The sequence below is a fragment of the Camelus bactrianus genome, chromosome 10 (assembly GCF_048773025.1).
Source record: "Camelus bactrianus isolate YW-2024 breed Bactrian camel chromosome 10, ASM4877302v1, whole genome shotgun sequence".
Lineage (NCBI taxonomy): Eukaryota > Metazoa > Chordata > Mammalia > Artiodactyla > Camelidae > Camelus > Camelus bactrianus.
This window is the reverse complement of record NC_133548.1, coordinates 7,856,405-7,881,349: the sequence shown is the minus strand read 5'-3', so window position 1 is coordinate 7,881,349 and position 24,945 is coordinate 7,856,405. Positions and strand designations below refer to the sequence as shown.

The 24,945-nt window shown below is 49.9% G+C and overlaps 1 protein-coding gene across 15 annotated transcripts in view; it reads left to right on the top strand.

The window, feature by feature from the left end:
• MARK2 (microtubule affinity regulating kinase 2) overlaps positions 1–24,945 on the top strand; it is a 52,191-nt gene that overhangs the window by 18,446 nt on the left and 8,800 nt on the right. For 11 of the 15 annotated variants that reach the window (XM_045518114.2, XM_045518111.2, XM_045518109.2 and 8 more), the window contains exons 2-11: positions 18,265–18,444; positions 18,684–18,737; positions 21,434–21,482; positions 21,808–21,873; positions 21,963–22,033; positions 22,247–22,303; positions 22,979–23,215; positions 23,578–23,697; positions 23,802–23,901; positions 23,988–24,100. In XM_045518114.2, the coding sequence (XP_045374070.2) occupies positions 18,265–18,444; positions 18,684–18,737; positions 21,434–21,482; positions 21,808–21,873; positions 21,963–22,033; positions 22,247–22,303; positions 22,979–23,215; positions 23,578–23,697; positions 23,802–23,901; positions 23,988–24,100 (1,047 nt within the window). Of the gene's footprint in view, positions 1–3,568; positions 3,699–8,178; positions 8,301–13,779; positions 14,200–17,800; positions 17,937–18,264; positions 18,445–18,683; positions 18,738–21,433; positions 21,483–21,807; positions 21,874–21,962; positions 22,034–22,246; positions 22,304–22,978; positions 23,216–23,577; positions 23,698–23,801; positions 23,902–23,987; positions 24,101–24,945 lie in introns of those variants that run through there. The other 4 variants (XM_074371834.1, XM_074371836.1, XM_074371835.1 and 1 more) reach the window with 4 other exon arrangements.

The following is a 24,945-nucleotide window of genomic DNA, read 5'->3' as shown; positions in this document are numbered from 1 at the left end:
TGGGGAGGTGCGTCCATATTGATTTGTGTATCTGTCTAGTCAATTTTTGGCCATGTAAGTTACGAGCTGTAATCAGTGTCTTAATAGGTTCAATAATGACTAAAAAGAACAACTTTTTCAGGGGGGTGTTTCACCCTATTACTGGATTGTGTTAAGCGCTCAGAGATGGAACCGCAAGAGGAGAGTACACTGCTGAGGAAGCCCTGTCTGGCTTCCCAAAGCAGGGACCAGAGCCAAAAAGCCAAGCTCTCCTGGTTTTGCTGAGTTCTGTTCTTGCTCCTGACACACAGCACCTCTGGCTATGTTGTTGCTTTTGGTTAAATTGGCCTCATCTTTCCCTCTTTTGCAATGGGTGAATAGAGGTGCACTGAGTATTGGGAATTTTGTCCAGAGTTGGAGAGACCATGTGGTCTGTATCAGAAGGCTAGAGTTATTTATAGTGGGAGAAAAGATCAGGAACATAGCGCAGGAAGGACTGATTTCACACCACCTCGGCGCCTGGTGATGATGAGGACCCAGATTTTTCTTTGAGCGTCTCAGGGGAGATCAGTTGCTTTTCTGAATTGACCAAGAGCTGGGAGATCAGGGACCAGGTTTTCCAGAGCCATTGTGGGTAAGGCAAGGGTGAGAAAGGTGACCATTTTCTATTTTCTTGATTCCTTGGTCTTCCATGACTCAGGTTGTGAAAGTGTCAACTGACTTTTGAGTCTCCTGTTTTTGAACCAGTGCAGAAGGCACCAGCTATGTAGGGTGGTGGAAAAAAGACCTGTTGGACTGGTCCGCTTGGACGTGCCTCCCCCTACCCCCACTCTGGGCAGGGAGACTGAAACTGGTGCTGGCTGGGCTTTGCCAAGTCGGTTTCTCCTCGTGGATCGGCTACCATGGTGGGAGCTATCGAAGGAGCCAAGCTGATAGGGAGTCATGCTGCAGGTGGGGGCGGGTGCTGGGCACTGGATGTGTCCCCTACCCTACCTGGGGCTGTGCCTATTCCAGGATGCTCAGACTGAGGCTGCAGAGCCCTAGGCCTCTGGAAGTAGACTGTGTGTCACAGTACTTTTCCCTGCACCCTTGTGGCCATATTCAAGGTATGCAGAGAGGCTGGGAGTGGTGAGAAGCTTATAAATTGTGGCTAAATTAAGTCTAGAAAGGGAGAGGATTCTTCCCTAGGGCACACTGAGTTCAGGGTTGCAATGTTTCTAAGTCCGAGTTGTCACCTAGCTTAACTTTAATTTTCTCAGCCCTAGGCAGAAGAGGTTTCCTAATGTGTGAGCCTAGTGTCCAAGACATGTTAGGCGAGGTTTACTTATGGAGCCAGACTTTTAGGCAGATTGACTTGGTGTAAGGTGAGGTCAGGGTGTGGTCTTCAGGATGTACAGATCATGCCCACTTCCTGCTGTGGTCTCAGGGACGGGGCAGGAAGGCTTTTGAGCACAGAAGCACTGAGAGCCCTCTCATCCATGTAGGACAGACCCTCAGAGCTCATCTCCAGTCCCTCATTGTACAAGTAGGGAAACACAAGTCCCAAGGGGGTGAATGACTTGCTCAGAATATGTAACTTGTTTGGATGGAGCTGCATCTAGACTCACTCTCTTGGGGACTTCGCACTGTACCCCCCCATTGCTTCCACTTCAGTCAGTCCTGTTGCTTAGAAGGCCTGTGTGGCGGCTACCTGCAGACCTCATGGCAGAGGGGAGACTGGGAAAGGATGAGTGGAAGGGCGGTAGGCCCCAGCTCCACACACCAGCCATGAGTTTTGAAATCCTGCCAGAGACTGCATCCGTAGAGGCGCCAGAAGGCCCCAGGGGATGGATTTAAAACACTGGGCACCAGCGTTCTAGCCCTGGTCCAGGTTGAAGCAGCCACATGGAGCAGAGTTGTGCTAAGAGCTATTGGGCAGAGTCACTCCAAGAAAAGCAGGAAGACCCTGACCCTGACTTTCCCTCATGAATTAGGAAAGCATTTCTTGAAAGCCTGTTAGGTGCCAGGACACAGAGGTGACTTCAACCCTGGAAATTTCCCTCAGGTCACTCCCAGTCCTGTACAGTGGTGAACAAGACAGCTTCCTAGAGCTGTGGAGGAAATAGGCCGTTCAGCAAGCAGTGAAGTCCCAGTGCAAGAAGGCTGATCGTGGGATACCTGGAGTGAGATGTCAGGGACTCTGTGAAGTCAGAGAGATGGAGCAGGGAAAACTATCTTGAGGACGTGATGTCTTGAGCTGAGGCTAACCAGGAAGGAAAATGGGACCAAGTGAGACTCAAGGAAAGAATGAGGGCTCAGCTGGAGCTGCAGGCAGGGAAATGGAGCCAGTCAGCTCATTATGCAGTGGAAGGAAAAATCCAGAATCTATATAGGTCTGAAAATCAATTTTACATCTATATGCATATAGGTGTGTATACGTATGTATGGATACATATATATGTATGTGTGTGTGTATGTATCGTGTGTGTAAGGGGCGCTTTGTGTATGAATCCATCACTTCCTGTTCCCAGGACTGGGTCCCCTGTTGAGATGACTATTGGTGTCCCTGCACATGTTGTAGAGTAAGAGGGACTGGTTTTTCTGTGTGTGGGTGTGGGTGGAGAGTAGGCTGTCTGAGGTTTCAGTCCTGGCGGGTGGGACTGGTTTTAGCTTTGGAGCAGAGCTGGCTAAGGACACTGTGGGGCTTCTTCTGGCCTAGGGGTCAGGACCAATTTTCCTCTTCTAATATAGGAGTGATTCACAGGCCATTGCTGCTGTTAGAGATTTTGCAGGCTTTTCAGAGGCAGCCTATGGTGGCTGATGGTAGCCGTTGGTGAGAAAGAGGAAGTACCTGGTGGCCATTTCTCCTGCCTCTTCTGACAGACAGTTCTGTCGCTAAACAGCACCTCTCTGTGGCAGCCTTGGGCTCTGCCCTGGCGAAGGAGGAGCACTCCCTCTCTGTGGGAGGGGCCATCATCTGTGGCTTCTGCTCTACCCTGTACAACAGCCAGCCAGAGGCCCCCTTCCCTCCTGTCATTGGAAGTCAGAGGCACAAGTGCTTGAGTGGCAGACCTTAACTTACAGGGTCACAGAAATGACCATGCTCCAAACTGCAGGGTTCAGGGCATAGCCAGTAAAGCATGTAAAAACTGACCTAAGGTTAAGAGTGTGGACTGTCTACCTCTGAAAGGCGTTTAACGGGATAGCGTTTCACTTCTGACTACATGTGGATGTTGCTTGGCAGACAGCTGGGCTGTCCCCTCTCTTGCCAGGGAGCAAGTTTTGTTCCCATGCTAGTCCAGCTTTTACTGTTTCCCCTCCTGCCTTTCCCCAGAGACCATAAACCTGCTTACCTCCTGTTATGTTCTAGCTCTGATAGGAGTACCATTCAGAGTTCTTGGCAGGAGACCAACCCACTTCTCCCCGGGTTGGGTTCCCCTCCTTTTCCCAGCAGCATGTTCGATGTGTGTGTTTCCCAGAGTTCTTGTGCAGCTGGTTGGCTCTGTAGTGCCCAGAGATAGGAGCTCTCCTGCAACGGGAACCCAGCTGCTTCCCTCCCTGGTTTTAGGGGCAGGGCTTGAAAATAGAGAATCATAATCTCCCTTCCTCCTCCTCCTCCCCCCCCCCCCCCCGACACACACCAAGCAAACTGGAGTGACCTGCTCAGGGGCTCAGAGCGGGACTCAGCCGCTTCACTGCTCTGCATGACAGCAGCGATCTGGAGGAAAATTAATGGATGTGTGAGTATGTGAATTCTGGAGCACATTACCATCTCGGGCTGGTCCTCGGTGGTAGGTATGGACTCATTCTGGTGTTGGGGAGACTTAGGGGAGATGGTGACCCAGCCAGGTGTGTATCTGCCTGAGGCCACGCTCTTGTCTAATACGTAGGGAAATGGAAAGCTCTCCCAAATACCCCTGCTCTTCCAAAGAGCTTGTGGGTGGTTTGGAGAGTTTATTCTTGGAATCCCTTGCAGCACAATATCCCTTTCTTCCCTAAGCCAGGTTCCTTAGCTCTTAAGCTGGACTTACTGCCTTCACTTCTCATAGGATGGGTGCATCTCTGACCTCAGCAGGACTGTGGGTAGAAGTTTTGGAAAGGAGTAGCTGCTCCTTGGCTAGAAAGGGGAAATTGGAGAGGGAACACAGGATGCCAGCAGGTGTTTCGAGTTCTCCCTCTGGCTAGAGAACAGGCGCCACCCTAGTTCTCTCCTGCCACCCTCTCCAGTCAGCCAAGGCAGCACCCAAATGGAAACATCCTCTTGCTACTAAGGCTTGAGTGCCTAACGCAGGGACCAGATGGGAGGAGGCCTGTTAAGAGGGGAGGATTGGTTATTTAGGGGCTGTGACAAATGGTTTCGTGGAAGAGCAGGGGAGAAAGAATCTAATTTCGGGAAGCCAGGGGCCAATTTCTGCGGTCTCCCTGTGGAGAGCCCAGACAGCCTGGAGCCACAGGGCCACAGGCTCAGGTGCTGACCGCCTTCTGCCTTCCTTTCGTGTCTGGTGGCTAGTGATACCATTGTCAGGTTTACTTTCTGGTTAGAGAAGAGGTCCGGACTCCCTGCTGCCTGAGCCCCTCTGCCCTGGAGCTGTACTTAATTGGTCTCCCAGTTCTGACTTTGAGTAGGGCAAGAAATGGTCATAAGAAGTTCTGTTTTGGTAGTTTGACTTCTGATTGGGCATTTAGGCATTTGAGAACTGAGTGCTTTCTTTATGCAAAAGTACCCTGGAAATATCTCTTTTTCTTTAGCCCTACACCACATACATTTCTTCATGAGACAGAAGGCCTTTGCTCGGGTATTAATTTAATTAGGGGCTCTTAATGGAGTTCTGTATTGCTCATCCCTTGAGTCTTCCTAACCCCCCCAAAAAAACCCCAAACCTTTCATACAAAGAACTTTGGAAAAATGGAACAGTGCCTCAAGGTCACTGGATCATAAGTGGTATTTGGCATAGTTGGCTGGTTTGGCGTTTGGTGAGAGATTTCTGCTTTATATTTGAGCAAAAGATTTCTTGGCTGGAGGCCTCTATGCTGTGTTCCAGTGCTTGCCCTGTGTACAGGGTTTGCCCCCTTCCCTCCCCTGACAGGTTGTTTTAATCCTCTTGCCTATAAACAAGTGCAGCAGAACGTGTCCAGCCAGCTCACATGACCTTGGTTATCTCTTCATGGGGTAACTAGCATCAACTTCAGATACCACAGTCACTTGATGTGGTAGAGCTGTCAGGGTGAAGAGGTGGAGATGCCAGGAGGAAGCCTGGGTCTGCCAAGGAAGGTAGATGAGGGTGTATGTGATTCCTCAGTGAAGGCCAGGTAGGAAAAGTCAGCTCCCATGGGACAGGAGTGAGAAAAAGACAGCTACACAGTGTCATTCCTTCTTTCCTTTATTATCCCTGATTTCCTACTTGTGGTATCTCATTTATCTTTCTTCTGTATCTCAAATCCTGTCTGCAGGGGCCCAGGACATGCAGCTGTTTTAGGAAACTGCCCCTGAGACAGATGCCTGCCAGTTCATGGGCTACAAAACCCCACACTGAGAATCCCATCTTCCCAAATAGTGATCTTGTTATGTTGTATGAAGGACAGCTGGTGGTCGGAGCTTGGCTGCCACAGGAGGCTGAGTCTCTAAACCAGAGACACTCAGGAGCTGAGAGGGCGGCTCGGTTTTCACCACCACTCACCCCTGCTCCCCCCACTCCAGGTTTCCCTCATCTCACTACTGAAGAGGCAGTGCTTTTCCATACATAACAATCAGGGACTCTAGCCACACTGTGTGTGTGTGTTTCTTAAATACCAGTCACATTTCCCCTTGTGACTATTAATTTTCAGAGTTTCCAATTCTGAAAATCTTGGCAAGACTGCTCGCATTGTGTATCTCAGGAGCTTGGTGTGTACTCTGCATTTTCCTAGGGTGGGATATGTGTGTTTAAAGTGCTTTTTATCAGGGGCAAGTAGAGTGGCCTTTTATGGAAGGGAGAAAACAGTTGAGCTGCTGGAGCCTTTTCTGGCTCTGCCAGAAACCCACGTCCAAGTCGGAGCTGTGCAAATAGATGACCAGAACTTCATCTTCCACTCTAGTGGTCTCCTAGGCCAATTCGAAAAGATCTTTTTGGAGAATAGAGCATTTGCGGTAAGCATTGGGTAAGGAAGTTAAAGCCAAAAGCCATCTCTTTCTGGTAACCTACAGAATAAGTTGGGAAAGCATATGGAATTTTAGTAATAATAGAGTGTCATGAGCATTTAGTATATGACAGACATTGTTCCAAGTGTTTTGGACAGTGTTGGATATTCAGTAATTTCTGACTTTACACCTTCTTTTCTCTTGGTAGGAATCCCTTTTTGCCTGTGGGCTCTTTGTTTTTGTCCTTGGTGGTCGTGTGGACCAGACAGAACAACAGGAGGGGGAGCAGTGGCCTGCTGCTGCCCAGCCAGATTCTTCTGATCCCAGGCATCCTGGGTGGGTTTTCCCTCTCAATCTTCAGGTCTTTATTTAAGCCACTGTGCCTGTTGGCAATTAGAGCTGCCCTTCAGGATTTGTTGAGGCGGATCTGTATTTCTTTTGTAGCCATCCTTTCCTCTCTGCCCTCTCTGAGTGAATTTGGAGGTGGAGAGCTAGAGACTTGTCTGTTTGCCTCCTTCAAAACAACCAGCATTCTCCTGGTCTGCGGTATGTGTAATAGTGCATCCAACAGAGCCCCAAAGTGGATGCCTTCCTCCCCAACACCACCTGTTAATTGGTGATTCTAGTTCCTGAGGACTTCCATTTGTACATGAGCCAATCTGCACCAGAGAGCCATGCTCCCAGGTTCGTATCACAGATGTTAGGAAGCTCAGAACCTCCAACAATGAAGCCTGAACCCATGTCTCCCTGCCACCTTGGCCAGGACTAAACTGGCCATTTCTGGACCACTCCCTTCTCTTGGAAACTAGTACCGTTAGACTCTTTCTTAGACTCTCTGAAAAGATGAGTTAGTATAAAAGTACTTTTTAAGAAGGCGCTTACCACGGAAAATGGCTATCATCTCATTTACCATGCTCTGCTCTTAGGCCACACACACAAACAGCTAGGGCACCCTGGGGTAGAACTGTCATTGCCACCAGAAAATGAATAGTGTTTGGCTTGAAAGGCAGCCTAGGCCTAAAGTCCAAAGCTGCATGTACGCAGTTCCACTGAGAAGACTGTGCTTTCCAATCTTCTCTGCCCAACTTCTGACACACGAGCCCTCCTCCGTTTATCTGACAGGCTAGCCAAAGCACCTGCCCAGGTCATGGCTACTTAGTAACAGGATTCAGCAATCTCTGCCCTTGGCCCCGGAGGTAGAAAGGAGGTACATCTTGGTACATCAGTTACCAAGCAGCGAAGACAGTTCTAAAGAGTGTTTGCCCCTGATATGTCAAGGGACTGTCCCAGGCTCCCTTCTCTCTTTCTGAAAGTTCTACCTGGCCTACCTTAATTAGCCCCTCCTTTAAGGCAGCACCCATTCAGAATTCCTCTCCAGCCTCATTCCTCACCTCACCTGGCTTCATATCTCCTGAGACTCTCTCTCCTACCCAGTCACTCCAATAACTTTGAAGCTCCCCTCCCCCAACTCAAGTCCTCTTATTTCAAGCCATCACCCCCAGTTTGAAGGTTAGGGAGCCCTGGTTTCTATTGCCCACACTCCTTGGAGAGCAAAGATACATTCCTGGATCCCATGTTGGAAAACTGAATTCTATTTTCTTGTTCTGAGTTCTGATTTAAATGTTAAGTATGGTTAATAGACTACTTCAAATACGACGGTGGGCCCTGAAGGGCTGGGCTGAGAACACAGCCACCATTTGTAACATGTTTCTAAGGAAAAATAGTTCCTTCTAAGAATGGAACTTTTGGTAAATTGGGGATTTTTTTACTAAAATACTACAGCAGATTTGCATGTGCCTTGTGGAAGTGTTCTCATTATTTTGTAGTTATAACACCATCTATCCCAAAAGTAAGTTGTCCTTCTAGATCCCCAATGACAAAGACACACACACGCAGATGCAGACACCCCCAACCTTACTTCCTACCCTGAAAGTTTGCTAGACAGCTGTACTCAGCTCCTAGGATTGTTTTGGGAATAGGTGAGACTGAATTCTCAATCTTGGCTGATTTGACCCATTGTCAGGTAGCACCAGAAACGGGGTGCCCTCCATTCCACGGCACATGTGCCCTCACCTGATTGGGTTTTTCACCATCTGTTCTAGGAGGAAGATAACACCTCTGCCTGTGAGCAGGAACAGCCCAATGGGGTTTTGCTCATGCAAAGAGCAGCCACTTGGATTTTAATGGTCACTTAAATGGAGCAGCCACATTGCAGCCTGGCCAGGTGGGGACAAGTTCTGAGAGTGGTGGTGACAGCCTTAGCTGGTTTCCATTACTTCTTTACCTGCTTGAGACCTAACCTCTGGCCATGGTGACTTCTGGGGCAGCAAACTGTCCCAGTGTTTTTTTCTAGTATTTCCTCCTCCTTCTTCAGCTCCCTCTTTGAAGCTAGAGTAGGGAAGGCAGTAGTTTTTGCACTTCCAGAGGAAGGTGCAGTGGAAAGAGGCACATGTCTTGTTTAGCACCTTCCAGTGTAGAGCTGTAACCAGGTAGGACCCAGAAGGCCTGTCTTCCAGCTTCAGCATGAAAATGTTTTAAGGAAACCCCACTGGAAAGGGCAGAGTCAAAGAGTTAAATCTGCACCCAGGTAGAAAGGCTGTTGCATAAATGCTGAGAGAGTTGTGTGGGGTTTTTTGTTTTTTGTTTTTTGTTTTTTTTTCCCCAAAGATCTCGTGCTTCTTTTTTACTTTGTGTTGGCAAAAACCCCAGGAGAAGATGGGAGATTCTGGGAGGAGATGATTATGCTGGGTGAGTCAACTGAGCTCCCCAGCTGCCGTTTTTAGTTCCTCTGCTTTTCTGTAATGGGAGGCAGTTTGGGGAGGGGTGGGAGGCAGGGGGGAAATGCTGATTTGTGCAGCAGGGCAGGAGGCAGGTGTGTCTGGGTGAATTTTTTTTGGCTCTCTAGGGTTGACAGGGCCTTGCAATCAGTACATTGATTCAAGGAGGAAATATTAAAGCAGAGCTCTCAGTGTGGCAAACAGTTAAGTAAATGTCTCCTAAAGTCACTGTCACTTCCCCAAATCAGTAGCTCTTAGAATGGCTCGCGCTGCATTGCATTGTCACAGCAAGGCACAATGGTTCTGATAGCAAAGCAGTAGCGGGATTGAATGTGGAGAGGCAGACAGAACTGCCTGAAGTGGGAGGGCCTGGTGGTTGTTGGGCAGCAGGAAGTTTCAGGAGAGGCTTCCCCCTCTGTGATGAAAGGAGGGCTTGTGTTTGATTGAGGGGAGCTAGGGATAGGTGGGGGAGCCCTGCTGGTCCTCGACTGTGCCTGTATTCTGAGTCTGTCTCCTGTTCACCTTGGTGACCATCTTTGCCTTGAGCTTTGTGAGAGACGAGAACACCAAGGGCCTTATCATGACCTTAGTGAAAGCTTGTTGGTGGAACTAATGCTCCAGAGAAGTCATCCATCCTTGGGAGAGGGGATCTCGTGGCCCACAGTCCCCTTGGACGTTGTCTGCAGAGTATACTGATACAGGTTATTGGTGTGGATCCCAGAGACCATCATGAAGATGCCCCAACATGTTTTCCTGTTTATTCATCCGTACACATTTATTCGTTCAGTACCTTATTGAATACTTCTGCTCTGTACTGTAGGCATTGTTGTGGGTCATGAACCAGACAGACCAGAGTCCCTTCCTTTGTGGTGTAGTCTAGTGGGAAGGACAGGGAGTAACCAGCCAACTTTAAAGGATGATAAATGCCTTGAAAAAGAGGAAAGGAGTCTCGTGGCAAGAGATTTTGATCTTCCTTCCTTTCCCCTTGCTTATCTACTGGTGCAGGAGTGTGGGAAACTAAGGTCAAAAAGTTGTACCATTTTTATTCTGTAAGACTTATAACATGGGGCAGCTAGATGTGGGCACTAAGGGCATATGAAGGTGACCTCTGACCTCTCAGAGCTCAAGGGGGTTAGGGTGTAGAGGCACAAAGTCAGAAGAGCTGGATGGGTACAGATGGGATGCTGTGAGAGTCAGAGAACGGAGAGATCACTGTCAGCTAGAAAGGTGCCCGGATAACTATTAGAACAAAAGATTTGGGATAAACAAGGGATGAGAGGGTTTACTTACATGGATCACTTCAAAGAAGGCATTATATGATATTGGAGCCTGACTTTAAGTGTGTCTGTGTCTGTGTAGCTCTTCATACCACAGTTCCAGTCTGTTCCCTGCATGGCAGCCGGGGTCCCACCACAGGTCTGTCTGACTCCAGAATGACGCCCATCATTATCGCACCACATACAGCCAGACAGCGTGCTGATAACAAACTACTAGGCAAAGAAAAGGAAGCTAGAGGGAGGCCCAGGCACCTCAGCTGCACTGGTTAGTCTCCATCAGCTCCCCACAATCCTCTGTGAAGTGAGCCAAACCTTTCTGCTGCAGGCTGCCTTCTGCCTCCCCCAGAGCCCTGGGCTGCTGGCAGGCTGGCTCTCCTGTGATATGGAGGAACTTGTTGGTCTCCATGGTTACCATAACCCACTGGTACGGGAGGAGCCAAATGGAGTGCAAGGCTGGCAATGTGAGCTTCCCCCGGCCCTTGGCACCATGTGGTCCTGGTATGTCGGCTGTTCCTTGGACCTTTTTTGAGAGGAAGGAGTTAAGGAACTGATGAGAAAAGAAGAGCAGTACACCTTCCTCCTCCTCTGGGCTACTCAGAGGGCAGAGGCATGGCTGCCTTCTCATTCACGCACTTCTCTGGGCAGGAGTGGTTTTGTGTTAGGAAGGAGGGTTCTTTTTGTCTGACAGCCCAGCCGTGATAGGAATTGGACTTTTTCTCATTCTGGAAGGAATACCAGCTTTGCTACACTGGTACTTGTGGTCATCTTCTTAGAGATTGTAGCTCTTCTTAGGGCTCAGAGAACCCTTGTAGCTGGGAAACAAAGGTTCCTACCTGAACATAGAGATCACAGAAAACATTGTTGAGACCTTACTGTGCACCAGGCAGGCACCATGGTCAACGCTAGCGTGGATTTTCTCATTTCATCTTCACACTAATCCTGTGAAGTGGGAACAGCTAGTATCCTTGTGTCCCGGGTGAGGAAACTGAGACCTAGAGATGTCAAGTGATCTGGCTGGTGTTCAGTGAGCTGGTAAGGAGCGAAGGCAGAGTTCCCACAGGGTCTGGCTGCCTCCAGAGCTCTGCTGAGCTGTACTGCCTCCCTAATAAGTAAGCAGAGATACGTCGTGAGTCTGGTGTACAGCGCCCCTCCTCTCAGTTTCTACAAGGCAGAAACCAGATCTCTCTGAGCTTTGCAGTGGACTCCAGAGGTGAGCACTCGATGAAGGTTTGCTGAAACGGGCAGCAGTCATTGGGGACGAGATAGAGACAGGCCCGGTGAGCAGATTCTCAGAGATGAAGTGCGAAAGCTTCTGAAGCCCCAGTTGCTCAGTAGAATCCACCATGTTTTAAGAGGAGCCCAGCATTTCAAGTGGCTCAGAAGACAGGAGATGTGAGGGGTGCTCCTTGCACTGCGGCTTCATGCATGAAGGGTCGAGCTGGATGTGGCTCAGTTCGTCTCTCACTCCAGGTCAGTTCTTGCCTGCTGGTCTCCGCAGGCAGGCGCTGGCTCTGGTGTGGCTGCTTCTGAGGTGTGCAGGCTCCTCACATGGCCCAGGCTGCGGTGCACTCCCTGCCTTGGGGTGAGACTTGCAGCTCAGAGAGCTGGAGGGCAGTGAACCACCTTGCTTTTGGCTTTGCTTCAGTCACAGGCTCTGTTGGCCTCCTTTGTCAGGGAGGCACCTACTCTGGCTGGAAAAAGGGAGCAGCCCCTTGGCAGTTTTATACAGCCCCACCCTCCCCTCTACAACAGAGTATTAAGGGGTTGTGGGGGTCCCCAGGTGGAGCCATCACAGTTAATTTCAGAGGTGGGGGTACACCCAGCCTCTCCACTGGTCGGTGCTTTCTACAGCTTTATCAGAACTCTCCTACCCAGAATGCTTCACTGGTCTACTGACTCTTGGCTGTTGAAAGTGACAGTTGCTCAGGATCAAAGGATGCAGAAAAGGTTTCTGGATTCAGTGAAGGAGGAAGGGTTAAAAAACTAGCGATTTGTCACGTGACTTTTCATCTCAGTCCTACCCTCTCTCTCCCCAGCCTCTCTGAGGTCAGTGCTTGATACTTCCTCAGTTTACAAAACCCCTTACTGCCTCCCACAAATAAGGTTTAAGAAACAATCTTGTTACAATGCAAAATCCTGGGGACTGGAAAATGAAGCCATTTGATCCTGCTCTGGCTTCTGAGTGAAGGGGCAGGACTGAGCCCGGGGTCCAGAATAAAGCCTGACTTCTTCCACTGAGATCAGGGCCCCCTTTGGGAAGGAGTGAGTGGAGGGGTTGCTGTGGGTCACCTGGATAGGTCTTTAAACCAGCACCTCCCCCTGGGCCTTAACCAGATATTGACATTCCTCTTGTCCCAGGTACTTTTCCTGAGTCTTCACATCTTTCCCCTCTTCCCAGTCTGTGGAGGAAGAACCAAAGACTCAGCCTTCTTTGTGGGAAATAAGAGCAGAATAAGTATCAAGAAGGGTTAAAGAGAAGCTGGTACAGGGGACCATGAGGAACAGCAGAGTGCTGAAGTGGGCGTGAGAGCACTGGGCTCCAGTCCCGGCTCTGCACTGGAAGCCTACGGGACCTTGGGCAAGTCTCTTAACTTCTGTCCTTAAATTTCTTATCTGTAAAATGAAGATGCTACCTACCCCATAGGTCTATGATGTGGAGCACATAGGAAATACATACCAGCAGAAAGTAGTAGCAGAAATGTCGCCTCTGTTGACCAGGATTCGTACATAAGGTAAACACTGAGTAGAGTGCTCTCCCAGTCTGTACTCAGGTGCTGTGAGGGCACAGTGGAGGTTTTGCCCTTCCCTAGAGGGGTTTTTGGCCTCTCGGCAATGAGATTATTAAAGAGTTGCTTAATGGGAAAGGTCCTAGCCTAGAGTGGTGGAGTGAATGTGAAGTAGATCTGGGAGCCGGAAGAAAGGCCGTGACCAGAACACTGGACACAGACTGGGAGGGCTCCAGTTTGCACCAAGGTCAGCAGTTGCCTAGGCAGCAGGAAGGTGTGAGGAATGGCTACCTCCTGCCCCCAGGCCCTGAGTCCTTAAAGAAAGCAATTGGAGGCGGGTGGGCAGGGTTGGAAACTTGGAGGTGGTGGGAACCTAGAGACAGACTCCCAGAATCAGGGCTGGAAGGGATTTAGAGGGACATTTAGTTTGTTCCCCAGCCTTTGGGCAAAATTTAGGATTAAACATCTCATTATCAGTGGCAAAGTTTCTTAATGTAGAACTAAGGGGCTTCACAGGGTCCCTGAACCTCCTGATATTATGTCCCAAATATTTTGGGTATAAGTGGAATATGCATTTTTCTCAGGTTAACAGTTTTCTGTGAGGTAGGAGGTCCATCTGCCACTGTTGGATGGCTGGCTTCTGCTCACCCTTCCCCTATCCATGTTCTCGATGGGTGGCTTACTGCCGTTCTCTGGGTCTGATTCACACATACTCCTCCCGCCGATTTGAGCCCCTACCCAGGTCCCACCTGCTGCAGGTGAGATAAGGACTTTATGACAGCCTGAGCTGGAGTAAGTCTCCTCCTCACCCTCTCCCAGCTGTTACACAGCAAAGCACCTTGGGGAGGGTGGGGCAGCCCACTTCCGGGGAGGGGGAGGGGAAGGGAGAAGGAAGTTGATCTAAACCCGCCTCTTTCTCTTTCTGTCTCCCTTCCTTCCCTTTCCCCTCCTGCCCCTTTCCTCCCACCTTGCTCCTGGGTAGTGTCCTGGAACTGCATGCATTTCCTGGCTACCAGGCCCTGGCCCGCAAGAAGCCGCGGGGCTGTGTCCCCGTTGCTCTCCTTGCCAAGCTGGGGCTCTGCTAGTGGTGGTTTCGGTTGCGACACAGTCCAGGTTCCCAGACAGGAGCCGCTCGGCCTGGCTGCTTCGCTACTTTTCACTGAGGAGGTGGTGGAAGGTGTCGCCCGCTTCAGCTGAGTAAGGGTGGCTGACGGAGCTGGCAGCCCCCGCCCTGGGCCTGGCTCTTCTCGGCCTCTGTACTTTGCCCTCGCTGCCTGACAGGTTCTGCTGTGGGCTCTGCTGAATGGAAGTCGCTGATAGTCCTTGTCCCTTTCTCCAGCCGGGTATGTTTTCCCCTTTTCTGCTGTGAAATTGCCCCCTCCTCTTCCATCCCTCCCATCCCAAACACAGGATCTTTGAAGAATTGCTAAATGGAGCCAGGCACTAGCTCAGGGCAGTCAGATTCCTGGGAAGAGGCATCGACTGAGAAAGAAAGGACAAATACCCAGAGAAGATTGTCCCCTCAGATTGAGTCAGCAGGCCCAACCAGAGTGAAAGGAAGGGGCTGGTGACCGGCAGAGGCCCAGGGAGGGCACACTGGTGCTACAGTGAGGGGAGGCGGATCTGGGGTGGCCGCCAGAGCTAGTGGCCAAGAGACTTCCTCCATTCCACAGTGCCCAGGCTCACTTTGCCTCTGGCCAAGGAGTACCTGCCTGTCACCCCTCCCAGCTTGGCCCCTTCCTAACTCTGGGGAAGTCTCAGGACACTCGCAGCCAACCCTGAGTACAGAGCCCCGAAGCACGAGCTTTTCTAGGGGAGAACAGTTGGTCGGAGCCTCCAGCATTAGGGAGGGGGCCCTGCCTACCTGAGTCAGCGCCGGGCCTCTTGGGGTGGAGGCTGTCTTCCGGGCGAACCTGGCAGCGCGCCTAGGCCAAGTTCTGAGATCCAGGTGGAAGGGCCCACTGGATATAAGACTCTTTTCTTTATTCATCCTCATGTCCTGCTTTCTCTCCTCCCTCTCTGTTGAAGACCCCAAAGCTGTTTAGACCCTACTTCCAAATCAGGCCTGCTTAGTAACCTGTGAGTTCTGCCTATTAGTTCCAAATACTGCCTCTCAGGGTGACCTCTTGTTCTTTCTGAAGACTGCCTGAGAGCCATGGTGTCTACTTTCAACAGACTTCCTCAGACCTTTGGGGCCTGCTATTATGGTGTGATGTCAGCCAGAGTTTTGGGTTTGACTGGTGTTCCAGATCGTACTGTGTGCAAGGAGGGTGGAGATTAGGGGGAGCATGGCTGTGGCCAGATCCTGTTTAGTTGGCTCAGAAGGGCAGTTAGTTCTCAGTGCCCCACCCCATTGGTGAGATCTGGGTCCCGGCTACATGGGCCTAGTCAGAACCACAGAAGGGACTCTCTCCATAATAGCCACCCACCCACTTACCTCCTCTTCAGCCTTCAAAGAAGTTGCCTCGTGTGGGGCCGTGGTCGAAGAAACATTTTCTACTGGAGACTTTATCCTTTGCTTCCTCCCCGTGGGCTCTCCTCACCCTGTCCCACATCCCTGCCATGGGAAATATCTCACAACATAGAAGAGGCGAAGGGAGTAAAGAAGGACTGTGTGCTTTGAGTCCTGAGAGTTGGGTAGTCTGGTCCTGAAAGGGGAGTGGGTGACTTTTAGAGCAGGGGATCAAGGCGCATGCACCAGCAAGGGTTACCTGCTTCTCTGGGTCCTAGGCAAGCAGAACTTTCTCTTTGACTGTCCTGGATACCTGGCTTGGAACTAGCCCTTCACAGCTTCCCTGTTGCATTCCCTCCTTCCCGTGAAGGCTAAAGGTGCTGGTGTAGGCCAGGTAGCTGATGTGCAGCCTGGACCTCTCCCCACGGGGAGGGCCCATAGCATCTCTTGTCAGCCTCCAGCTGGGCTGCAGCTGACTTAGGCGGGCTCGACTGAGATAGAGAAGTCTTGTTGACAGTGAGACTTCTGCTTTGTAGACAGGCTTTGTAGTACTTAGGAACTAAAAATAATGGCAGTCATGGTTGTTCTTTAACGAGCATTGGATAAGGCATTTTACGTGTGTTCTGTCATCTAACTAATGTGAAATAAGGAATATTTTATTGCCACTTTACAGATAAGGAAACTAACTCTAGTTAGTGGGGGAGCCAGAACTAGAACCTAGCTCTCTTGGCACCCACTAGACCATCTCCTGGCACCGATGTGTGGGATCCCCCCAACACTGGTCATCTTTTAAATGATTTCCTTCCTCCTTTGTAATAGTCTCATCTCCCTCTGAAGAACGATGTTGATATTAATAAAGTTAAGTGTTGAGTAAGTGGCCGATTCAGGATTTGAACCCTGGCAGTTTGTCTCTGCATCTGTACTCTTAACCACATGTCTCCATCCCAGTAAGGAAGAGGGATAGGTGCACCAAGAGGGATAGGCAGAGCTGAGCTCAGACTAGGCCATAGGACTCCCAGGTTTGACTTCAGGAGGTAAAGGGCCCAAATTCTCATGTAGATGCTAGATTCCATTCCAAATTTTGAGGACTTGGAGATTGCCAAGCTCCTGCTGCCTTTGGCTCATATCCTCAGAAAAGAGGGAAGTGACAAGAAACTTAGGAGCTGGATCAGAGGTGTTGCCAAGAAAACTTTTCCACCCATCTTCCTCTCTCAGGAGTTGGGGCAGAGGGAAGATTTTCCCTATTCACAGCGCCTTAGGATTGAAAAGCAACTGGTCAGGGAAGCATGCTTCTTACCAGGGAGCCCTGGACAGTTCCCTGGGTGGTAGCAAGTCATTTCTCCTCTCTGGTTTTTGAGGGCTTCACTTAGAGCCAGAAAGGACTATGAAAGAAAGAACTTTGAGTCACACTTCACTGGTCACCCTGCTCCCCTCCAGATTGTCTCCTTGAAGTTTCCAAGGCAGCTCTGGTTGGTTCTGGGACAAGGCTCTGGCAGCCCTTTACCCCGTTATGCTGGAGCAATGGCATCAGGTGTCTGTAAGAGGTAAATCAGGGCTCTTGACCAGTATTAGACTAGACTCTTCACAGTTTGATTGCTATGTAATTCACATTCCGTACAGTTCACCCATTAAAGTGTGTATGATTCAGTGGCTTTTAGTAAATTCAGAGTTGTGGAGCCATCACCGCAAGCAGTATTTCATTAGCACATTTTCATTACTGCAGAAAGGCACCTCACACCCCTTACTTATCACCCTTCAATACCCTCACCCTTCTCAGATCTCCTCAGCCCAAGTCTAGTATTTTTGTCTATATGGATTTGCCTACACTGGACATTTCAGATAAATGGAATCATACAATCTGTGGTCCTTTGTGATCATTTGTTCACTTAGTATAATGTTTTCAAAGTTCATCCATGTTGTAAAGTATGTCAGTACTTCATTTATTTTTAATTATCAACAGATATTCCACTATGTGGATAGTTCACAATTTGTGTATCCATTTGTCAATTGATGGACATTTGTATTTCTACTTTTTGGCGTTTATGAATGTGGGATATGTTTGAACGTTGGTGTACAAGCTCCTCTCGGGCATATAGCTGGGAGTGGATTTGCTGGATCGCATAGAGCTCTACATTTAGTCCTTTGAGGAGCGCACAGGTCTTCACACAGACATATGTTTTCATCTGGTCCATACCCTTTTTGTGTTACATTTATATCCCTGTTTGGCAACAGCCAGCACCAAACAGGGATATTGGTTGTTGTCATTCCTGCTTCCTCCCCCTTATTTGAACTATGGGATATCTAAGGACGGCAGACTGTTGGCTTGCTCACATCCTGTCCGTAGTTTTTTCGTGGCACAAGTATTCATTGAGGATCTACCATAATCCAGTCTGTCTAGGTGCTGGGATATATCAGTGAATAAGTGATACCTGCCTGCCTTCATGAGCTTCCCTTCTTATTGGACAGACAACAAATCAATGTAAAGTGGTACATAATAAAGATTACAGTGTTGGGTGGCGAGCGCTTTGCAGTAATTCTGATCATGATGCTCCTGCGACTTTGAGATGCAGCCTTATCAAAGTGCAAACGGGCAGAGGATGGCGGACAACACTCACTCTCCCACGTGAGGTGAAGGAGCTGTTGGGTTATTAATGGGGGATGTATTGCCAGGCAGTAGAGCCAGTGATGGGACAGCTCAGGTCCTAAACTCCAACATCCACAGGATGTTGACACTGGACCATAGGCTCTGCTCTTTCGGCGTGAAGGTTGGCTCTCTTCCCAGCTTCTTTTATCCCCCTGCCTTATAATTCTTTCTTTGCATGCCTGCTAGCCCCCCAGAGTCTTTCCCACACACCGGCCTTTTTTTTTTTGCATTTTTTGCAGAGAGCTAAGGGCAGAGGTGTAGGGAACTGGAAGGGCAGTGTATACTTAAAGGTGTGCTTGTTTCCCTCTGCAGCCCACCCTGGGACACCTCGACTCCAAGCCCAGCAGTAAGTCCAACATGCTGCGGGGCCGCAACTCAGCCACCTCTGCTGATGAGCAGCCCCATATCGGCAACTATCGACTCCTCAAGACCATTGGCAAGGGTAACTTCGCCAAGGTGAAGCTGGCTCGGCACATCCTGACTGGGAAAGAGGTGAGTGCTGGGGCTGGGGACATGGCAGCATTTCCTAGCTGTTATACCCCAGCAGGTAGTGGTGGGACTACTACTGCAGCCAACCTCTTGTTTATTAGCCAGAAATTAGATCTGAACAGATAGGGGTGCTAAGAGGGATGGGGCGAAAGGAGGCAGAAATATAAAGGAGGAAGTAGATTCAAGTCCTGGGTTTAGCTTGGTCAGAGAGGTAATCTTGGGCTTTTTATCTCTTTATTCAGGTAGCTGTGAAGATTATTGACAAGACTCAACTGAATTCCTCCAGCCTCCAGAAAGTAAGCACACAGTACCTCCTGTCCCTGTCTAAACCTTTCTTCAGGGGTCAGTGATCTGCTGACCCCATTTTGCCCTCCCCTTAAACCTCCAGTTCAAAATCTCTGGTCATTTCACTATCCCCACCATCCCTCTCCATAACTCTGCTACCTTTAGGGCTTTGGTTGGATCCCCTGTGTTGACTCCTCCTGATTGGGCTTCATGGCCACAGGCCCTGACTCTTGAGAAGTCTTCCTGCCGCTTCCCAGCCCCTTGACCTACTTCCTGCATCTTGTTATCTTCTGGCCTGTGGCCAGCCCTATGCAAAAACATATGTTTATAGCCATTACTAGAAACACATGCAGTCACTGTCCCATCTGGAGTGATCCAGGGGAGTGGCTCTACAAGAACAGGGATAAGAGGAGGCAGAGAGCCAGTGGCCAGTCTGTGCCAGTTGCGTTTTGGAGTGTGGGTATGGGAGACTGGGGCTTTTAGAAACTAAAGTCCAGCGGCAAGCCTCTGATAGTATGTGCAGGTTAAGAACAGATACTCCCTGTTTTCCTTCTCACTTCTAGGCTGCTCTTGAGTAAAAGTCAAAGTCGTTTGCATGTAGTCTTAGCTAGAGGAAACTGAACTTCTCCTTCCCTCCTTGACTTACAGTGGGAGACAGGTCTCACTTAGCTTGTAGGGAGGGGAACCCTCCAAGAGGGAACACATACTCCCTGCTATGAGAAACTGGTAGGAGTGAGAAAAGGAGGCTTTCATGTGCAGAAGAGGGACAGCTTTCCAAGGGCTGGTTGTTGTAGAACTGGGAACTCTGCCCTCTCCCCCCATCCTGGGCTCCAGCAGTTGGGAAGGAAGAAATCTCCCTTCTGGCTCCCAATAAGCTGCCCCTATTCAAGTCAAATTTCCTCATACTCCAGCTGACCCTGGCTCAGATTTTCTGACCTAAATTAACCTCGTTCTTTTCATCTCAAGACAGATTGCATTTTTCTCTTCATGAGCACATGGTGTTACTTGAGTTAGGAGAGGGCACAACCTCATGCTAACAGAGTCAGCTTGGGACTAGGGGTTGGGAGCTGTTATTGAGAGAGACACAGAGTGTGTGAGTTGAGGTGCCCTGATACACTGACAGCCAAAACCAAGGTGTTTCCTAGTTTTTTATTACCCCTGGAATCCCCTCAAGGTTCTTTCATTCAAAGGAAATGCTGCTATCATCACCAGGGCTTCCCTGCTTGGAGATTTCTGGAAGGAAGGGAAAGAGAGCTACTCTTGACATGTTGGCTCAGACCCAGCAGAGTAGGAGCCAGCGTGGTGTGGGCCATTTAATCTTTGGAGCAGTCCACCCTGCCAGAGTCAACTCAGCCATCTTATTTCCCACCTATTTTTTTTTCCCCTGCCTCTTCCTGACTGGCTGGAAGACACCAGTACCAGATGAACATAGGCGTTTATTTAAAAAGCCCTTTAATATACGCTGTTGCCAAGGCCAGTATGATTCGTCCAGATCACTCTTTAAATTTGATCCCAGCAATGATCCCTAAAGGATGAACACTGAAAAAACTAGCACACACACACCCCCAGGGTTCTAGATAAGCCTGGAAAACTTCACGCTCTCCTAGAAGAGTGTCCCTTCCACACCCAGTGGGTGCCATCAGGAGAACCCTGCCAGCTGCCTTCAGGCCCCATTTCAGTGCTGTTCCCCATCATTGCCCCCAAGGTGGTACCCAGGGTTTTTTGCCTCTTCCTCCAAGATGATCACTGGGCCAGGGAATAAAGCAAGAAAACCTGGACTCTAATAAGAAAAGGGAGCCAAGATCAGAACCAGGTTCCTGAAAATTGGAAAGCTTGTCTCTTGTTTTCCTTTCCAGCTCACAAAAGGTCTAGGACTTCATTAAAGGAAAAAAAAAAGTGTTCACTTTTTTTCTACAAACTACAACCTAAATTAGGTCTCCATACTTCCCCTCCTCTCGAAAAAAGACAAAACACAGCACAACTAGTTCTGCTGTTTGTGCAAGTAGTGAGGCCTGGAAGTTACAAAAAACCCCACCTCCAGTTCTCTGGCCCCCACAGAAGGGATGGAGTTCATTTCTGTCATCTTTCTTTATGGAAATGTATGGTTTGGAGCCCCTGATTTTGTTTCACAAAGAGCGTGAGTGTGTGGAGGTGGATTTGATTAAAATTGGCATCAGCTATATATAGGAGTGGCTTCTTCTGTTACCACCCCGAGACTCAGAAGAGCAGGGCCTACCCACTAGTACAGAGCCCTCTGGCTTCTGTAAACCAGAAAATGATGGGGTCCCCCTTTGGAAACCCCCCTACCCTTCACACAGACCAAGTTGGAGTCTGCCTTGTCAGGGAACTTTAGAAGCACCTCAGGTTCTAAATATTCATGTACATGGACTCATACCCCCTCCTTCAAAGGCACCCAACCAAAACCTGTCTGCTGTTTGGGGGCTGGATTTGGGTAGACAGCACCCAAGGGCACAGCTGGCTCATCCAGGTGCTGCACCCGAGGATACAAGTCATGCGAGCCCAGCTCTCCTCCCACTGACCCTTCTTGCTCTCCTTCCCCCCATGTCCTCAGCCATCAGGGACAGGCATGGAGGATCTGGACAACTGCCCTATCTCTTTTCTCTTTTGGGAAAAAAATCTTAGCAGTAGCTCTGTTTGGAGGGGACCTGAGAGGAGCAAGCATGACCCCTGGTATTTTATTTTCCAGCTATTCCGTGAAGTAAGAATAATGAAGGTTTTGAATCATCCCAACATAGGTGAGAACCAGTTGTCCCTCCTTTCCTCTTCCCCCACAGCAAGGCCTCACTTCCTAGCATGGAGTCCTTCCCCCCTGGGTACATTGCCTTCTGGAGTCTACAGTCTTCAAGGATACCTCTGGGGAGGCCCAGCTCAAAACCCAGCTCTGCCTCTGGCACACAGACCGTCCTTAGTGCTGTGGCTGCTATGAGAGGAACTTGTCCTTGGGAGAGTAGGAATGTGAAAGGGGGAGCTTTCATTCCTAAGATGCCCCTGTACATGTCAGGGCTCGATGTGTGGCCCCTGCCTCTTCTGTGACTCATGGCTTGGCCTTTTCTCTTACAGTTAAGTTATTTGAAGTGATCGAGACCGAAAAAACTCTCTACCTTGTCATGGAGTACGCTAGTGGAGGTAGGTATGGAATGGCCTCTTCCTACTGTGTCTCCACCTTCACCAACCCCCGCAAGCCCTGATATAGACCCTTCCCCCGTCTCTTGCAGGAGAGGTGTTTGATTACCTAGTGGCTCATGGCAGGATGAAAGAAAAAGAGGCTCGAGCCAAATTCCGCCAGGTGGGTATGACTCCCTCCGTGGAATGTGGGCCTGACCTCTGCTTTTTGGGGTTTGGCATACGAGGAGGAGCTGCCTACCTGTAAGTGGCCTTTGGAGCATCCTTTGGGCTTTGCTGTATGGCAGCTTATAACTCGGCAGAGTATCACAACTTCATCAGCCCCTGTGGCCCACCCTCTGGTGCCCCTGGGCTGACCCCTCTTCCTTCCTTTCAGATAGTGTCTGCTGTGCAGTACTGTCACCAGAAGTTTATTGTTCATAGAGACTTAAAGGTAAGGCATGCCCTTATCTTCTGTGTCTTTGAGGCAGGACTGCTCACCCTCCGTTAACCATGACATAACCATTATGCCCTTAGTGTTCAAGGAAACTCCAGCCTTTAATTTTTTGGAGACAATGAGGAAGCCCTAGGGCTGCTTCTGACACAGGCCTTATGACCAGACTTAGGAGCTCATTCCAGCCAGCGAGCAGAGCCTCTGTTGTTTCACCTCTCAGCACATACCTTCCAGTGCTGCCAGGCAAGGCAGGAGGGCTGCAGGCAGCCTGGTGGTTGACTGAGGGGACAGTGTTGACTGTCCCCCACTGCGTCATAGCTGCTTTGCAGGTGTGCGGCTCACTCATCTCTTTCACTGAGATGTTAAAAAATCTGATTGCCTCTGAGTCTCCTGGCCCCTAAGTCCTCACAGACACAGCCGTGATTAACAAGGAAGCTTTGCACAGCTCACAGCGTCTCTGAGCCTTCAGATCGCAGTTCTCACAGCCTGCGCCGCCCTTCTCCAGCCCAGACCAGCCTCTTCACAATGATTGGAGGTCCACCCTGGAGTTGGTGGAGAAAGTTCTAAGATTGAAGATGACTCCCTGTTTGTTCTCCCGTTCCCCTCAGCTTCTTCCTGTCTGGTGCCTTCATATGGTCCACTTGGTTCCCTGATATTTTCCATCTTACCTCCCAGGCAGAAAACCTGCTCTTGGATGCTGATATGAACATCAAGATTGCAGATTTTGGCTTCAGCAACGAATTCACCTTTGGGAACAAGCTGGATACCTTCTGTGGCAGTCCCCCTTATGCTGCCCCGGAGCTCTTCCAGGGCAAAAAATACGATGGACCCGAGGTGGATGTGTGGAGTCTGGGAGTTATCCTCTATACACTGGTCAGCGGATCCCTGCCTTTTGATGGACAGAACCTCAAGGTGGAGTGAAGTGCAGGCTTAGATCATTTGTATTGCTTGTCATTTCTTCTCTTGGCCTCTGGTCTTATCCCTAACCTCTCACCTCCTTCTGCACCCAGTGTAATAACTTCAGTTCTTTGCATGGGGTAAATCACGTGTCCATTCACCCCTCTGAAGCACTCAGGATTGCAAGCCTCAGGCTTGTGAAGTCGGAGGGTGTGGGGTATTTGACATCACCGCCTCTCTAGTGAGGTGCCTTGTCCCAGACTCTCCTCCTCCCACAATATTTCATCTATGTCTGCCTGGCTAGTCTGAAGGTGTCAGGAGCCTGGAATTAGGTTTCTTCCCTTGGCCTTGGGGTGATTGAAATTTCCCTCCTACAGGAGCTGCGGGAGCGGGTACTGAGGGGAAAATACCGTATTCCGTTCTACATGTCCACAGACTGTGAAAACCTGCTTAAGAAATTTCTCATTCTCAATCCCAGTAAGAGAGGCACTTTAGAGGTGAGCAGCCTGAGCCTAGCTGGCTAGAAGGTCCTGGGTTCCCAAGGAAACCTCCAAGCTGAGTTTCCTTCCTCTCTGCCCTTCCCCTTCCCTGTGCTCCCCAGCAAATCATGAAAGATCGATGGATGAATGTGGGTCACGAAGATGATGAACTAAAGCCTTATGTGGAGCCACTTCCTGACTACAAGGACCCCCGGCGAACAGGTGACGAGGCTGTGCTGGGCCATGGGGTTGAGCCTACCTAGGACTCAGGACCATCCTTAACTGTATGCCCCCCCACCTCTGTGCAGAGTTGATGGTGTCCATGGGTTACACGCGGGAAGAGATCCAGGACTCACTGGTGGGCCAGAGGTACAACGAGGTGATGGCCACCTATCTACTCCTGGGCTACAAGAGCTCTGAGGTTTGTGCCCCTGCTCCACTCCCCGGTCTGGCCAGCCTCGCTGTCAGTAGCACCCCCATACTTCTAGCAGCTGTTGAGGGCAGAAGCTCACCTCTTGAGTAGGTGTGCTCTCTACTGATGAATTTTAAGCCTCAGCTTCAGTGGTGCTAAGGTCTTCTGGCCTTTGCTTTCACTAATCTCCATCAGTGGTTGAAGAGGAAAGCTGGTAGGGTCTGGGCCTGGGTCTGAGTTTCCACACGAGTGAGTAGATCTGGCTCATTCACTGGGTGTAGGTCAGTCTGGCTGGGTCAGTTCTGTGTTGATCCAGAAATCTCTGTGTCTGTTTCCATATGTTTGTGTCTCTCTGTATCTGAAAGTGTGCGTCTGGGTTCGTGGGTGCGTGGCTATGTCTTTTTTTATAGGAGTCTTGAGTCTAGTGCTTCTGCCTGGTGCTTGTGTCTGGGTATGTGTGTCGGTGTGCATGTGCGTCCATCCTCCCATCTGTGCATGTGGAGGCTTCGTGATTGTTCTTCTGCTCGCCTGGGTAACCATGTCTGTGCCTGAATCCATGGGTCTCTGTGGGAGTAGGGTCTTGTTCACCATCTGCATGTCCCCACATGCACTCATGGCCTCCCCACCCTGCTCTCCCCCTGCTGGTGTTGGACTCCCATTCTTGATTCTTGCCTTTGCCTGCTCAGGAGTATTGAGGGGCTGTCTCTGAGTCTGAATGTGCATTCTTCTGGGCGTGGATATCCCTCTCTGGGAGGGGGGAGGGTTCTTTGGCTGTGTTTGTCAGGGTCTGTGTTGGGACATGTGTGTCTCCAAGAGTGTTTATTGCACATTGGTCTTGTAGGGAGTATATCTCA